At 46.4% G+C, this 17,343-nt stretch overlaps 1 protein-coding gene across 3 annotated transcripts in view; it reads right to left on the minus strand.

The window, feature by feature from the left end:
- The window catches only part of glp2r (glucagon-like peptide 2 receptor), a 38,761-nt gene that overhangs the window by 7,125 nt on the left and 14,293 nt on the right, over window positions 1-17,343 (minus strand). For 2 of the 3 annotated variants that reach the window (XM_077245761.1, XM_077245747.1), the window contains exons 3-9: window positions 11,292-11,388; window positions 11,108-11,212; window positions 9,561-9,679; window positions 9,378-9,484; window positions 8,196-8,352; window positions 7,503-7,662; window positions 7,136-7,196 (exon numbers count right to left, since the gene is read on the minus strand). In XM_077245761.1, coding sequence (XP_077101876.1) covers window positions 7,136-7,196; window positions 7,503-7,662; window positions 8,196-8,352; window positions 9,378-9,484; window positions 9,561-9,679; window positions 11,108-11,212; window positions 11,292-11,388 — 806 coding nt within the window. The remainder of the gene's footprint in view (window positions 1-7,135; window positions 7,197-7,502; window positions 7,663-8,195; window positions 8,353-9,377; window positions 9,485-9,560; window positions 9,680-11,107; window positions 11,213-11,291; window positions 11,389-17,343) is intronic. The other variant, XM_077245753.1, reaches the window with a different exon arrangement.

Here is a 17,343-nt window from a genome sequence, read left to right on the forward strand (position 1 = left end):
CATTAACTAATGGTAACAAATACTTTTAATAATGTATTAGTCAATGTTGACTTCAACAGTTACTATTAGCCTACATTAATTAACATGAGCCAATGATAACAAATTAAACTTTATAGTAAATTTCTACCGAATTCATTTTATTTGTGGTGAAGACATTTAAAGTCATTATATAATGATATAAGCCCTTATGTTTAGCTTAATATACTAATTTTTCATGTGGCAAATAAATATAATTGGAGTACAACTTTAGTCTTTTTATCAAACAATTTCACAGTTTAAAACTGCAGTTCCCTTTCAGTCGATAACGTCAGACGTAGTCGACGGTCGACTCAATGGGGATCGCGCTAGAGAGCCTATCATCTTCGATTACTATTGAACGAGCCAATGGAATTTGGCGTGCGTGATTTGCATCACACACTCCGCCCCTGCGGCGCGGGTATAAATACGGAAGTGGATGCACGCACTAGTTGCCTTTCGCTTCGGAGCCGTTCGTCTTTGATGTCTCTGAAGAGTGCTGTTGTATTCAACGAGCGAGTGTGTCGGTGTTCTTGCGGGAAGACCTCTCCAGTGTTGGTGTTCTACAGCGTGATGCAGCGGTGATCGCGAGCTTCTCAGCGCTCAACTGCTGTTTTAACATCATCAAATTTCTATTGTTTGTTTGTGTGTTGACGGTTGGTTAGAGGGCGAGAAGTGAGTGCTTCACTGTTGGTTGAAAGACTATTCAGTGTTTGCTGCGGTCATTCTCTGTGTGCTCCGGCACTTGTGACGGTCCCATTTCCTAAAAGAGCAACACGGGTGCGAGTGCGTCTTTTTCAAGATGCCATTCCATCCGTGCGTTTCTGGGTGCGGTCTGGCGCTATCCCCCTCTGACGGTCACGAAAGTTGTGTCGCATGTTTGGGCTTACAGCATGCCAAGGCAGCTTTCGTGGATGAGTCATGTTCTCACTGCGGGAACATGGCCATCTCGGTGTCAAAAGCGTTGGTGCAGTCCCCACCTCTGGGCCCCGCCCTTGTTCTTCCTCTGGGTTACCTTCCCAGAGAAAGACTGGGGTGCCGTCCAAGCTGGGTGATCTGAGGATCACAGTGAGGGGTAATCCGCCCGGCCAGGCCCCGTGGAACCCTCACTCCTCTTTCGCACCGCAACCGGTGGAGCTCCCCATTGATCCCGCTGGTCCCTCTGTAATGGACAGGCCAGCCGTGTCATTTGGGGCCCCTCCAGGGGATACCATGTCAATCGCAGCATCGGAGGTGGAGCTGAACTCTGGAGATGACGACTCGGCTGCACTGCCTCCCTCTGGGAGACCAGTGTTGCCCGAGCCAGATCCAGAAATGTCAGCTATGCTGAAAAAGGCCGCCGAGGCGTTAGGGCTCGTGTGGAACCCTCCACCGTGTCCCAAGCCGTCTCGGTTGGATGATTGGTATATCGGGGCGGGCCCTACTGGTTCTCAGTCCGCCGCCCCGGTTCCTTTCTTTCCTGAAGTGCATGAGGAGCTTACGAGGGCATGGATGGCACCTTTCTCTGCCAGAAACCGCCTGAGTGGCTCCTCCCCCCACACTACCCTTGATGGGGGAGCGGTGAAGGGGTTACGAGGCTATCCCTCCAGTGGAACGGGCTGTTGCGATGCAGTTATGCCCAACGGCGGCCGCTTCCTGGAGAGGTGATCCTCGTCACCCCTCTAAAGCCTGTAAGTTCTCGTCCGCTCTTACGGGCAAGGCTTACAAAGCTTGTGGGCAAGCCGCTTCCTCTCTGCATGCCATGGTGTTGCTCCAGGTCCACCAGGCCCAGGCACTCATGAACATGCACGAGGGTAGTTCGGACCGTGAGCTCATGGGTGAGCTCCGCACTGCAACTGACCTCGCCCCCCGAGTGGCGACGAAGGTTGCAGCTCGCGCGGTCGGTTCGGCGATGTCCACACTTGTGGTCCAGGAGCACCATCTCTGGCTCAACCTGGCCGATATGAGAGAAGCAGACAAGGTTCGGTTCCTGGATTCTCCCATTTCCCAGGTTGGGTTATTAGGCGACGCTGTGGAGTCCTTTGCCCAACAGTTCTCTACAGCCCAGAAACAGACGGAGGCCATCCGGCACATCCTGCCTCGGAGGGACGCTGCTGCCTTCACCCGCCCGCCGAGGTCAGATCCTCCGCCTGTTCGTCCGCCCGCAGCCGCCTCAGCTCCCGCCGGACCACCGCAGCAGCCTTCACCCAGGTTCCGGCGTGGAGCCGGCCGCGGAAGGGGCGCCCAGCCTGCTCCAGGCGCTGCCAAGCCAGGTGGTAAGCATCAGGGCAAAAGAAAACGCTGAACCTGGACGGGCTCTCAGGGATGGAGGAGTTGCTCGTGGAGTGGTCACCGATCCACTCCCTCTGGCTGGTTGGAGGGCCGGCTGTAGTTTTTTGTTATGTGTGTGTTTGTTCCGCCGCTGGGCCCTATAAAAACGGGGTCAGCGCTACCCAGATATTCAGAAAAAGAGCAAATTTTCTATTCCTGGGTCCCAAGTGGACCAGTCTGGCGGGTGTGACCCTGTCATAGCCTTACATCCCCCAGCTTCCCTTGGTCGTCAGCAGGCAGCTTGGGGCGTTCGAGGACCCGGTCATCCGCCTTCTCACGTCCCCCTGCCGCTAGTGGAGACAGGTAAGTGTTGCACTGCACACTAACACCACTATCTCTACTTTGCTGCCCCACCTCAGGCTCGGCTACCCCGCTCAAGTCAGTGATAATCATCACATTAGGTGTTGAGCAGACGTGCTCCTGAAAATTCAGTGATATTCATCACACCGAGTGTTGAGCAGTGCTCCGGACTTGTGCGTGCTTATCTTATCCTGCTGGCGAATGATTTGATATAGCCGCTCCTCCAGCCGGTACGAAGGCCAGTTGTAAACTCGTTCTTCGTGCTACTAAGTGGTGGGTCGTGACCATCTTGGCCCAAGATTGGTCTGCAGCTCCGACCTGAAAGACATGTGCTTCAGATCTCTACCTTCCGCACCGCAGGCCATCCTGTGTGTTGCGTGTAAGGGTGGAGTATCAGTACAGTGTCCTTCCCCTCGATTGCTCCAGAGCCCGTTGGGTCTTCAGGTCAACTGGAAGAGAGTAATCTCGCCCACGGGCTGAGTATCTCTTTTTCAGTTTTGGAGATGTACTCAGTCTAACATGTCTCACCAATGAGAATGTGTTCAGCTGGTGTTGAAGTGAGAAAGGGTCCCACTGAAAGAACTTTCAGAGGCTCCTGGGGTATATGGTAGTTGCAGCCTTTGGCTTCCTCCATATGTGACCGCTTAAGCGGTAGCTTCATGATCAAGTCCCGAGGTGACCGTGGCAGAGCAGCTCACCCTGTGTGACTATAGTTCATCCCGGTCTGCTGCCAGACCCTCTTCAACAGAGGGGCCATGTACAAAAGGGCGTGTTTTAAAGGGGGCCTGGGCGACCCTCAACTACACGGGCATTCGTGCCTCGAGTTGTTAGACATTGCGACCGTTGCGCAAGCCTCCCTTGCATGTCACAACTCACCTGTCACCTCCTCCTTGGAGTCAGAAGCTTCTGAGGACGCTTTGTTCCACTCTTCCCGCTTTACTCAATCGTGCCGCCATCGAGCCTCACGACAGTTATAGCCAGGGCAAGTGGAGACTCCATCCCCTGGGTCCAGCTGGGTCATGACCATTCCGGGGCCGCTCAGTTGCCACTCCGGTTTCGTCTTCCTGCCAGTGTTTGTATAAACCGAGCGGACTACCCTTGGACAAACACTGGCTCTCAGCTGCCCCAGGGGCCCGCAGAAATGCGTTTAACCCCAGTGAGCCTTCTAAAAGCGACTGCGACTCATGGTCGCCTTGCGCCTGCTCAAGTCAGTGAAATCATCACACTTCATGTTGAGCAGAAATGCTCCTGAAACTCAGTGAAGTTCATCGCACTCAAGTGTTGAGCAGCAATGCTCCTGTAGCTCAGTGAGTTCATCACACTCAGGTGTTGAGCAGAAATGCTCCTGTAGCTCAGTGAATTCATCACACGCAGTGCTGAGCAGAAATGCTCCTGTTGCTCAGTGAAGTTCTTCGCGCTCAAGTGTTGAGCAGAAATGCTCCTGAAGCTCAGTGAGTTTATCACACTCAGGTGTTGAGCAGGAATGCTCCTGAAGCTCAGTGCACTTATCACACTCAAGTGCTGAGCAGAAAATGCTCCTGAAGCCCAGTGATCTTCACATGTTGTGTTGAGCAATGCTCCTGTCTTTTTGCGCCCGTCACTTGCACCTACGTGCCAAGTCAGGAGAAGAACAGGTCTTCATAGTTGCCCCTTATTGGCCCAACTAGACCTGGTTCCCATCGACAGCCTTCCTGACTTCCCCTGAAAACTCTTTCAGGGACGGGGCACGATGGCACCCGCGTTCTTCCCCCGGAGATTCCGGGCGGTCTTACATCTGAACGCGGAGGTTCAGGTGGCTATCACAGGGACATGTGATAGTTACCATCACTTCTGCAAGCACCCCCTAGAAATGGGTAGCGTGCTTACGCCTTTAGAAGTGGAACCTAGTCGTTGAGTCTTCTCTCCAGAGGAGATCTTGAAAGCTTTCGATCACTTCAGTGCTCTCTTTCCTGCAAAATGGGTTGGAGTAGGCTGTTTTCCTTCACCCTCAAAATGATGTTGCCTCTGTGTTTAAACGACGCTCATCGTATTGCAGAAGTGTGCAGAAGCACGTTCTGATCGTCAGGTTCCTGAGGAGCAAGGTCTTGTAAATCCTTGCGTCCCTTTTTATCCTCTTGGGCCTTGTCCCTGGTGCGACTGCACTGCAGAGACCGCCCCTGAGCTACTGCAGTCAGTGAGTTAAAAATTCTGTTATATCAGTTCTCCTGCTCGCATAGTCTCTACTAGAGGGTAGGGACTTGCTCGCTTTCGGTCAACGTATTGTGCCTGGAGTCTGGGCTGGCTAACTCTAACAAGCTGAGACCCCGGCTCGGATTGTGCCCAAGGTTCCTACCTCTCCCGTAATAGGAGCAGGTGGTGAGCCTGCAAGCGCTGCCCTGGAGGAGGCAGATCCAGCCCTGGCTTCTCTGTTCGTTCGCTTGGACGTGTACAGAACGCAAGCCATAGACCTCAGACCAGCTCTACAAATATCTGTTGGAATTCAGCAGAGAGGGAAGGCTGCTTCCATGCAAAGTCGCACTAGTGCTTGCCTTCATTTCGGTAAAAATCCGAGTTGCAACATGTCCACTTAGGTGTTGAGCTCCTCTATGATGAGTGTAAAATGCTCCACCTGGGCGTTGACGATATGCTTTGCTAAAACAGATTCTAGAGTTGGGGGCTGGACGACACCTAGTTGAACCGCTGCTTCCCGTGGGCTCCCTTCTCATGAAGCCAGTTTCACCGTGAGCCCGGTTCAAGTGTCGGCTTGCTGCGCCATTCCCCTCCTATGGACTGGATACGTGCGCCTTTCTACTCCAGTTGAGTTCCCTTAAAATTGAACCCTGTTGAGTTCCTCCACACCCCTACGACGTCGGACGTGCGGAACGTCTGGTGTTAGGCCTACCACTCGTAAGCAGTGTGTAACCCGTGTTAGGCTGGGTCCATATGTTGCGGTCCCTACGGCGACCCCATATGTGTATTCTTCCACGATACGGCTCCCTGCGGTGAGCCTGTGTCTTCCCTCGGCAGAGTCTCTCTGCCGTCACTGTCCGGTGTGTCTCCCCCGTCTTAGGCTGGAGCCACCCCAGTGACATTCCATATGTTAGACTGCCCGGTTTCCGCCCAATTCATATGTGTATTTTCCACGTTACCTCCCTCTGGGTTGGATATGGCTTCCGCAGCGTCCCTCCTTCCAATGTACAAGGAACGCTTTCCCAGTGGTCCTGTAGGAACAGCAGTGACTTCCCTGGCCTAAGCCCTGTCCTTCCCCACCTTAAATGTGCGGGGGCATCAGGAGGCTTTGGTTTAGGCACTGGAAGGTGGCAGCGTTAGTGGCGTTTTCAAAGGTTATCCCCATTCAGTCGACCTTCGACTACGTCTGACGTTATCGACTGAAAGGGAACGTCCTGGTTGCGTATGCAACCCACCGTTCCCTAAAGGAGGGAACGGAGGACATAGTCCCCTTGCCACTACCGCTGGACCACCGCTGACCCCGGGTTACTCTCGGCTCCTCAGCGAAAAGCAACTAGTGCGTGCATCCACTTCCGTATTTATACCCGCGCCGCGGGGGCGGAGTGTGTGATGCAAATCACGCACGCCAAATTCCATTGGCTCGTTCAATAGTAATCGAAGATGATAGGCTCTCTAGCGCGATCCCCATTCAGTCGACCGTCGACTACGTCTGACGTTATCGACTGAAAGGGAACGTCCTGGTTGCGTATGCAACCCACCGTTCCCTGAAGGAGGGAACGGAGGATGTAGTCCCCTTGCCACATTCCCCATTCAGGCGACCGTCGACTACGTCCTCCGTTCCCTCCTTCAGGGAACGGTGGGTTGCATACGCAACCAGGACGATTTTTGTCATTATTACTGGCAATCTGCTTCAAATTAAATCGTACCCAAATGTTTTCTTTCATTGTGTCGTTCATTGTGTCCTTGTGGTTTAGTTTATGTTGGAAAAGCCTCACGTCAATTAAAACAAAGAATGGGTGAGCATAAGAGTGCTATCAGGAGTAAAGATGTCAACTATCCCGTTTCTCTCTTCGAATCCCGATGTTTCCTCCTTATGTGTTTGTGGGATTGAAAAAGTGGATTGTTTTGTTTGGGATTTTTACGCTTCAGACTTTATCATCTATAGGGCTATGAATTATGAGGCATTATTTAATGTGATATTATATAATTTTTGTTTTCCCTTTTTTCCTCTTCTTCTTTGATATTATGAACAATTATGTTTTTAACTGTTTATGATGATGTGGTGTTAATTATTCAGTCATTGAGCTTAATTGGTTATTAATGGATCTTTACGGCGATTGGTAATCTAAGAAAATAAAATTGATACTCGTTTGCAAGTATAGGCCTATTGATAGTGTGCGGGATTTCCTTGTTTTTTAGAGTGTATCCTTCCCAAAAATTTTTTATTCTACCATAAAATACCTTCTCACACAAATTATTTTCTGTATTACGGATGCAAAACTTTCTTTTAAAGTGGCAATCTGAATTTAAAAAAAGAAAAAGAAAGAAAAAAGGCACATACCTTTTATTTTCATACAAAGTTTTGGTTACGGTCCAGGGAATCACGAACAACAATGGAGTTCCTGAATGAGTCGGTTCAATAAAGTTGTAGAAATAATAAATTCATGGTAACACTTTACTTAAAGTATATGAGTATATAAAGTATTTCTAATGCATGTATTATGCCTTGTAATGGACCCTTTAATGCAAATATTATAAAGCATTTTAACTGTGTCTACAATTATTTATAAAAATAAATGCATAATAACTTACAGTACGTTATGAATACCTTTATAAGGCATTATGCACAAAGGCATCAAGTAAAGTCATTTTTAAATGTGTGATGAGGACAATGAAAATGATTGTTGTGTATTAAGGAAAAGTCGCACCCCATCCGATGATCATGTATTTCTTCAGGAGTCTCTTCCGGGTCAGCACCGCAGTGAACAGAAGTGTGTGCAGGAATATCGCCTCCACTAGAAGCCAGAAGTAATTACATCCCACAAAATACTCCAGAGACACCTTTGAGGCCTTGCAGAGGAAAGAAATCTGGAGGGTTGACATTTATATTACTGCATCTTTGCTGCATCTACACAATAGAAACGCTACAGAATAGCAAACAGTAAGACGTATCACAGTATTTTTGTCTTGTTTCCAGTCCAAATATATAAAAATTCTTAAATCAAGATGTGTTTACTAGATGAGTGAAATGCCATAAGATATTATGTCCTGTTTAAGGGGGAATTAATCAAAATTAAGTGAGTTGATGCTTAAAAAATCTAAATGATCTGCCAATGGGGTTAGAAAAATAATCTCAATTCAAACAGAAACAAGATTTTTTTTTTACCACATTGGTAGATAACTTTGCTTGTTTTAAGCAAAAACGCACTTAATTTGTATTTCCCCAGAAAACAAGACTTAATACCTACTACTACTTTCGTAAATGCATCTTGATTTAAGAAATGTTTGATATTTGGACTGGAAATAAGACAAAAATACTAAGTAAGAAAAGCATTTTTTTGCAGAGTCAGATAATATGATTCCACAGAAGTGAAAACGAAAACAAATGAAGGTTTCTGTACCGCAGATTTTGTGTAGCTGTTCCATCCCAGTTCATCGCTGGGAAGATTGGTATACGTGACTTGTAATATAACCTCTTTGGTAATTACGGCTGTCGCTCTAAATATGAACGATACAAAGAGATTCATGTGGATGTAGTTCCTCGTACAGTGAAGCTTCCTGAAAACAACAGGTAAAAATAGTTTATTGCTTGCTTAGGGAGAATAAAATTAGTATCAGATATCTGGAGCCAGCTCTGGGCTCCGGACAAATGACCGGACAGGACAGAAATTAATCAATTTAATCAATGAAAACAAATGCGCTTTAGCTTGAAAATGCATAAACAAATATAAATCTAATCCTGCAAGTACATGACAGAGAACAGTGGTTAAATGTAAACACAGTGTAATTCATCAGAGAATGCCTATATTCCAAATTAGTCAATGGTTGACCATGAAACGTGATCTTTTCCCAGTGAGATTGTGGTTAAAGAGTTATTAGAAGAAAACAATTTTTGCAAACTATCTTAAAGTGCCCACATTATGCTTTTGGGGGGATATGACCTTAATGAAGCTGTTTGTGAATGTAAAAGCTCTGCAATTGTTCAAAATCAAAGTGCAGATAAATAAAGTTTTTGTCGTCCAAAAGAAAGAATCGATTCTGAACTGAAATGAGTCGTCAGTATTTCCAGTCTCAACTATGTAGGTTTGTAACTCATTAGCATAATGCCCGCCTCAGGTCTTGATTGGCTGAGCAGCGTCTCTTAGCTCCGCCCTCAAACACTAGTTTATCTGAGACTGGAAGAGTTTGGTTCGTGTTGTTCGTGTCGAGAAGACGCTGTTTTCTGAGATTGATACGGTAAAACCCACGCCATCGTTACTGTTCGTATCACTGTGATCAAGAGCTGTAATTCAGATATGATAATGAGCGTTTGCTTTCTGACCAATCACAGCAGAGCAGCTCTCAGAGAGGCGGGGCTTAGAGAGACGAAGGGTTTCAGACACTGAGAGAAAAGAGCTGATGTGCAGTGGAGATTATGAGGAAATCTGTGTTTTTGAGCTTGAATGCATGTAAACCTGTTAGAGGAGACGCTAAAACTACATTAGGAACATTTAAAATAGCATAATAGGGGCACTTTAAAGTTACATTCTTACTACTGTATATGAAACAAAAAGTGACCCAACACTGAGCCCTGCAGAACTCACCTCAGGAGACTCATGATCAGGACAGCCAAGCACAGAGAAGAAAAAGACAGCGAGTATCCTACAATGGACAAGACTCTCAGCACAGACTGCCGAAATACCTCTTCTTCCTGTGTATGCAGGACGCCATTATAAACATTATGCCATGATGGAGACCATTCTTTAATGTATGGTAGCAATATTCACCTCAGACTTGAAAAAATAATGGTTTTCACACTCTGACTGATTTCTCCAGACGCTGCTGGAGTTCTCCTCAGTTTTCCAGCCGTTGACCGTACATTCCTTATACACATTTCCAGTAGCACCTGAAAACAATACATACCACCATACATTTATTACGTTTTATTGAGTTTTTTAACTCAATGCAATAACGTAATACACTTTACAATAATTTTCACAGTTAACATTAGTCAACTACCTGAAGTTAACATGAACTAAGTATAAACAATACTTTTTCAGCATTTATTAATCCTAGTTAATATTCATTTCAACATTTACTAATACATTATTACAGTAATATCAAAGGTTGTATTAGCGTTAGTTAATGCACTGTGAACTAACACGAACAGCTGGATTTTTTTAACTAACATTATCAAAAATGTATAAATACTGTAACAAATGTATTGCTTATTGTTAGTTCATGTTAGTTAATAAATTAACCGATGTTAACTAATAAACCTTATTGTAAAGTGTTACCAAATTATTTATACATTACCGTCAGAATTTGTGAATAATTACGATTTGTTAATGTTTTTGAAAGAACACCAAGGCTGCATTTAAAGGTTGTATCAGCGATTTCAGGCCCAAACTAAAATTATCACATTCATCTAATCTTTCCTAACGATCCGCTAGCTTCCTGCCCCATTAGCAGGCTGTCAAAAAACCACGTCTCTGTAGGCAGTCTAGGCTCTGAGATCTGCACACACAAACAAATGGGTACAACCACCACTCAAAATCAAAATAAACAGTGTTCTAACCAATCACGGACAGGGGCGGGTGTTGTTTGTTTTTGCGTTCGTGCACGGCGCCTGCACGCGAAGTCGGAGCTGAAGAATAAGCCAGCGTCTATCAACCCTATGCTATCAACGGACCAGATACATTTAACATGGAAGAGGCAATCCCCAAGAAGAGGAGGAGGATTAGGGCGAGGAAATACCGTCGTTTTTCGTCAAAGAATCGAATAATAATCGGGAAGGCTTTTGAACGGTGGAGAGAACTCAAAGAATTGAACATTTTTAAATCGGACGCCGAGTTTGCACTGTTTCTTCTGGACAGTCGAGTAGCTTCTAGTGCTGACTTTTTTGTATGTGAACTGTGTTTGAAAATATAATTCTTTAAAAAATATAAGTGAAGCTCGACTAAACTTGGATAGCTCTAGCAAATATCAGATTGTAGGGATTTAGTGTGTGAGATTGGCATGCTAGTGAGCGAGTTGATACTGACGAATTGGAATTCGTTGAGGGAGGGGCGAGCTAACTTGGTTTGTTTAGGATCTCGATTCAAACACAAACAGAAGTGATGTCAGCCACAATCGCTGATACAACCTTTAATTGTTAAAAAAATACAGTAAAAAGGGTGAAAAATTATTATACTTTTATAATTATATTAAAATTTTGACAGGCAGTGTGAATATATATATACATTTTTATTATTAAATAACATTAGGCTGTGAAATTATTCAACCCTTTAAATTTTTTATGTAATTGGGAAAAAATACGAATAAAACAGGAGACCTTCTCTGATCCACGGTAAATAAGGAGGACAGGGAACGGATACGATCCCGGGAGATGAATGTGGCCAACAGGCAAAAACGTCAAATGTTCCATTGCAGAAAATTCCTATGGAGTGATTCATACAATGACTTCCATAGCAAATATATATTAAAATATGACATCTCTCTCTGGTAGCTTCACTCACCAGTTCCAGTGGGCAAAGTGGCTTTCAGGAATCGTGTGCAGTTCTCCTGATATTCCCCACGTTTATAGATCAGATCATCCAACATGGAGCCCATGACCTTCACAAAACAACATGAAACATGAGGTTTGCTTGCTGTTAATGTGTGGATCGAGTGTTCATCGCCCGTGAGGATCTGACGGCACATTTCCCAACACAAGATGGCAGTGTTTTAAAAATGCTCTCCGAATGGAAAGGGTGAATGTTGTATAACTTTATAAGCTTCTAGTCAGCAACATTACATCTTTAGAAGACTTCGAGTTTTTATCAGGACGCAATTAATGATTCTGAAGAGCGATTCTGAGCTTGTGATATTAAACATCTTCAATGAACAGATAAATATTTACATTCTTCCCAATTCACAATGCCAACTCCTGAATATCAGTTTAGAGTAAGAAAACGCACTAGTCGCTCAGATTCTGTGTTTAATATACATGTTTCTCTGCTGTTTAAGTACAACTTGCATATATAACTAAGCAATAAAACACTGTAAGTGTTACGTACTGGCAGGAATGAAGCAGAGAGTGAATCCAATCGCAAGCACTTTATTTAACAAACTAGTAATCTCGAGGGAACTCAGAACAGGAACACGAAGACGAAGACATGAATAGCAAACATAACAACATCAAGAACTCACAAGGACTGAACTAAAACACAGGGTTTAAATACAAGGGAACACAAGCTAAACAAGATAACGAGGGGGCGTGGTTAAACTGAAACACCTGGGAAGACTAATCAACATAACGGGGAACAGCTGAACATGGGACAAGACACATGGCAGGATCACATGACAAACAGGGAATCACATGACAGACAAGAACAAGGAACAAGACACAAAACCCACACCGTGACATAGCCCCTCCCCTATGGGCGGCTCCCGACGCCCATAAAAAACAAAAAACAATAGTTCAGGAGGGTGGTGAAGCGGAGGCGGTCTTGGGGGAGGGACGGAGGGCCAGGTCCGTGCAGGGTAATAGGACCAGGGCATTGCAATGGCCGACCTGGGTCGAGAAGCGTGGGCAACCAGGGCGGAGCAGGAACTGCAGACGACCAGGGCGGGGCAGGCAGCGCAGGCGACCAGGGCGGAGCAGGCAGCGCAGGCGACCAGGGCGGTGAAGACCCTTCGGGCGGCCAGGGCGGTGAAGGCCCTTCGGGCGGCCAGGGCGGTGAAGACCCCTCGGGCGGCCACGGCGGTGAAGACCCCTCGGGCGGCCACGGCGGTGAAGACCCCTCGGGCGGCCACGGCGGTGAAGACCCCTCGGGCGGCCACGGCGGTGAAGACCCCTCGGGCGGCCACGGCGGTGAAGACCCCTCGGGCGGCCACGGCGGTGAAGACCCCTCGGGCGGCCACGGCGGTGAAGACCCCTCGGGCGGCCACGGCGGTGACTCAGGCGCAGGAACAGCAGACACCGGCTCAGGAACAGCAGACACACACCCTGGCTCGGGCTCAGGAACAACAGACACACACACTGGCTCGGGCTCAGGAACAGACAACACACACACTGGCTCGGGCTCAGAAACAGACAACACACACACTGGCTCGGGAACAGACAACACACACACTGGCTCAGGTTCAGGAACAGACAACACACACACTGGCTCGGGTTCAGGGACAGACAACACACACACTGGCTCGGGAACAAACAACACACACACTGGCTCGGGAACAGACAACACACACACACTGGCTCGGGCTCAGGAACAGACAACACACACACTGGCTCGGGCTCAGAAACAGACAACACACACACTGGCTCGGGTTCAGGAACAGACAACACACACAATGGCTCGGGAACAGGAACAGACTCTGGCTCGGAGGCGGCCATCTTGTCCGTAGACACTGGTTCAGAAGCGGCCATCTTGTCCGTAGACACTGGCTCGGAGGTATTGAGGTGAACAGTCTCTGGATCGGCAGACGTGACTTGAACAGTCTCTGGATCGGCAGACGTGACTTGAACAGTCTCTGGATCGGCAGACGTGACTTGAACAGTCTCTGGATCGGCAGACGTGACTTGAACAGTCTCTGGATCGGCAGACGTGACTTGAACAGTCTCTGGATCGGCAGACGTGACTTGAACAGTCTCTGGATCGGCAGACGTGACTTGAACAGTCTCTGGATCGGCAGACGTGACTTGAACAGTCTCTGGATCGGCAGACGTCACTTGAACAGTCTCTGGATCGGCAGACGTGACTTGAACAGTCTCTGGACTGGACGGGACCAGCGGCGAGGACTCTGGGCTGACAGGAAGTACAGGAAGGACTTCCAGGCATTGCGGGACGCGGGAAGTCCTCTTCCTCCTCCGTCTCCGAGAGCGAGAGGGCGCTGGGCTGGACGGGACCAGCGGTGAGGGTTCTGGGCTGGACGGGACCAGCGGCGAAGAGGACTGAGTGCTGGGCGGGACCAGCGGCGAAGAAGACTGAGCGCTGGGCGGGACCAGCGGCGAAGAGGATCTTGAGCTGGGCAGGACCAGCGGCGAAGAGGACTGAGAGCTGGGCAGGACCAGCGGCGAAGAGGACTGAGCGCTGGGCAGGACCAGCGGCGAAGAGGGCCTCGGCTCTGGCTGGACGTGGCTGACGTGAAGCTCTGGCTGGACGTGGCTGACGTGAAGCTCTGGCTGGACGTGGCTGACGTGAAGCTCTGGCTGGACGTGGCTGACGTGAAGCTCTGGCTGGACGTGGCTGACGTGAAGCTCTGGCTGGACGTGGCTGACGTGAAGCTCTGGCTGGACGTGGCTGACGTGAAGCTCTGGCTGGACGTGGCTGACGTGAAGCTCTGGCTGGACGTGGCTGACGTGAAGCTCTGGCTGGACGTGGCTGACGTGAAGCTCTGGCTGGACGTGGCTGACGTGAAGCTCTGGCTGGACGGTCTCTGGCTGGACGGCCTCTGGCTGGACGGTCTCTGGCTGGACGGTCTCTGGCTGGACGGTCTCTGGCTGGACGGTCTCTGGCTGGACGGTCTCTGGCTGGACGGTCTCTGGCTGGACGGTCTCTGGCTGGACGGTCTCTGTGCTGGACGGTACAAGCGGTGAAGGCTCTGGAAGCTCTGCTGAGACGTGGCGAGGCTCTGGAAGCTCTGCTGAGACGTGGCGAGTCTCTGGAAGCTCTGCTGAGACGTGGCGAGGCTCTGGAAGCTCTGCTGAGACGAGGCGAGGCTCTACAGGGTTGACGTGAAGCGAAGACTCGGTAGGCGGGACGGTCTGGACGAACCGAGTCCCAAGCAGGATAGCCTTCTTGGCAACCCGTGCTGACTTCAGTGCGGGATCGACCACGCTGGACACCAAACCCGGACGGCTATAGATCGATCTGGTGGGTGGCTTGATAATGGGAGTGACGTAAAGACCAGACTGAAGGGATACTGCAGGTTGACGGAGTTTCTTCTCCTTCATGTCCACAGCAAACAAAGAAATGCTCAAGGAAAGGGCCAGGTCGATATACCGTTCTAGCGTCAAATCGGTATAGTCATCTGGCATCATAAGAGCGATGTCCTCGTCTAGTCCACTCCGGAACAGCTCTATCAGCTGGGCGTCGTCTAGGGATGCTAAATGGCAGCAAACCCAGAAATCCTTCACATACCTTACTATGGGCTGGCCAGCTTGTGACATAGACGACAGGTATCTCCTTAGGGCCTGGTTGCTTTTGGCTGCTGGACTCATTTTGGGTGAGTTCTTCTGTTACGTACTGGCAGGAATGAAGCAGAGAGTGAATCCAATCGCAAGCACTTTATTTAACAAACTAGTAATCTCGAGGGAACTCAGAACAGGAAGACGAAGACATGAATAGCAAACATAACAACATCAAGAACTCACAAGGACTGAACTAAAACACAGGGTTTAAATACAAGGGAACACAAGCTAAACAAGATAACGAGGGGGCGTGGTTAAACTGAAACACCTGGGAAGACTAATCAACATAACGGGGAACAGCTGAACATGGGACAAGACACATGGCAGGATCACATGACAAACAGGGAATCACATGACAGACAAGAACAAGGAACAAGACACAAAACCCACACCGTGACAGTAAGTGATGTTACTATATTAACACAACTTATATTGGAGATTCATGCTACCTAATATTCATTTCTATGTGGGTAAAGCAGTGTTGCAATCTGTAAAAACACTGCAAAAAATGCTTTTACTTTTACTTACTTTTTGTCTTGTTTCTAGTCCAAATATCAAACATTTCTTAAATCAAGATGAATTTACTAAAGTAGTAAAATGACATAAGATATTAAGTCTTGTTTTCTGGGGAAATACATAAAAATGAAGTGAGTTTTTGCTTAAAACAAGCAAAGTTATCTGCCAATGGGGTAAAAAAATAATAATCTTGAATTAAGATTCTTACTCCATTAGCAGATCATTTAGCTTTTTTAAGCATCAACTCACTTACATTTTTTATTAATTCCCTTTGAACAGGACATAATATCTTGTCTCATTTCACTCATCTAGTAAACGCATCTGGATTTAAGAATCTTTAGATATTTGGACTGGAAACAAGACAGAAATACTCCGTAAGAAAAGCATTTTTGCAGTGTACGCTATACTAGATTACACATGAACTATTTCAATGGTCAACTTCAGACTATAAGTAACATTGCAACTAGAGTTGTAGTGGATTGTCTGCTTAAATACAGTTTATATTGACATTATAGACTAACTTTGCAACTACACGTCAGCTTATTCTACTAACACGAACCCTAACCTGACGTTCTGTTCATCTTTAGTTAGTTGACATTGCAGAGTAACTTACAGTCAGTAGACGTCTAAACTAGAGCGTTGAAATAAAGAGTGTATTATATATGAACACCACCATCCTGATCTGACAGCACACGTCCTACAAATATAAAGCATTTATAGGACAAAAAAAATCAACATTTCACTTCTGGGTTATGATATGATATGCGATGCTCTGATATCCAACATTTACTCAGAACTTTCACCTCGATGTTAAAAAATCATGACCTTTTACTGTCATTCTACTGAACTCGAAGATTGCACACAACTGGACAGCGCATATGATGACATTTGACACAGTTGTGAAAGTGCCTGTCTTTACAGTACGTCTCTGTTGTGTATTGATTCAGTCATTTCAATCATTGTTTGCTGAACGCCTTTGAAATATAAAAGCTCAGTTTTACCAACAGCACTCTTAGTTTTCTCTCACGTTTGGTAGCAGTAAATGTGTAGAAAGCGTTTCTGAAGATCTGTCACGTTTCTCAGGCTCTTTCACTGAACATCATGAATGTTGGAGCTCAGACTTACACACATCAAACTCAGCTCGTCTCGTCTGCTGTTCGTAATCTCCAGAGATTCATGTGTGTCTGATAAACGCTCAGAGTATGTGGAGTTAAACAACAACATGTGTCTGAAATCTGCTAGTAATAACTCTTTAGTTAACACTGTTAATGCATGATATTAACTAACAATGAGCAATACCTTTATTAAACTTTTAATTCATCTTTGTTAATAAAAACAGCTGTTTGTGTTAAAATGAACATTAACTAAAATTATAGAATCGCTGAATTCTCCTTTTTGTATTATTAACATCTTATTTTTGTTGGTCTGTCTTATTTTTAATGAACTTCTACTTTTTATTATTAACTACTATTATAATGTAGGCCCTACTATTATATTTAATATTACTGTGATCTTCAAGTTACTTTTTTAACTGACTACTACAGTTAAAAAGTTGTGTTTTTACTAGAAAAACTATTTTTACTAGACATTACTTGCAAAGAAATGACATGTAACATGATGAATTAAACATGTTTCATTTTTATTCAACATTTTAAAATATAAAAACAGAAATATAGTACTTTACAGTAAAATGCACCACAATGTAAAGTTTTTCCTATATAAAATTACTAATACTATTATTTTATTATCTAACTACTACACTGAAATATAATTGTTGTATATTAACTTTCAAACAACTTTCACTCAGAAATCACCTGTTAATTTCACAAATAATTACATATTACATTAGAAAACACTTTACAGTAAGGTTAATTAGT

The sequence above is a fragment of the Siphateles boraxobius genome, unplaced genomic scaffold (assembly GCF_051911475.1).
Source record: "Siphateles boraxobius isolate OS27281-9 unplaced genomic scaffold, OSU_SipBor_1 103, whole genome shotgun sequence".
Lineage (NCBI taxonomy): Eukaryota > Metazoa > Chordata > Actinopteri > Cypriniformes > Leuciscidae > Siphateles > Siphateles boraxobius.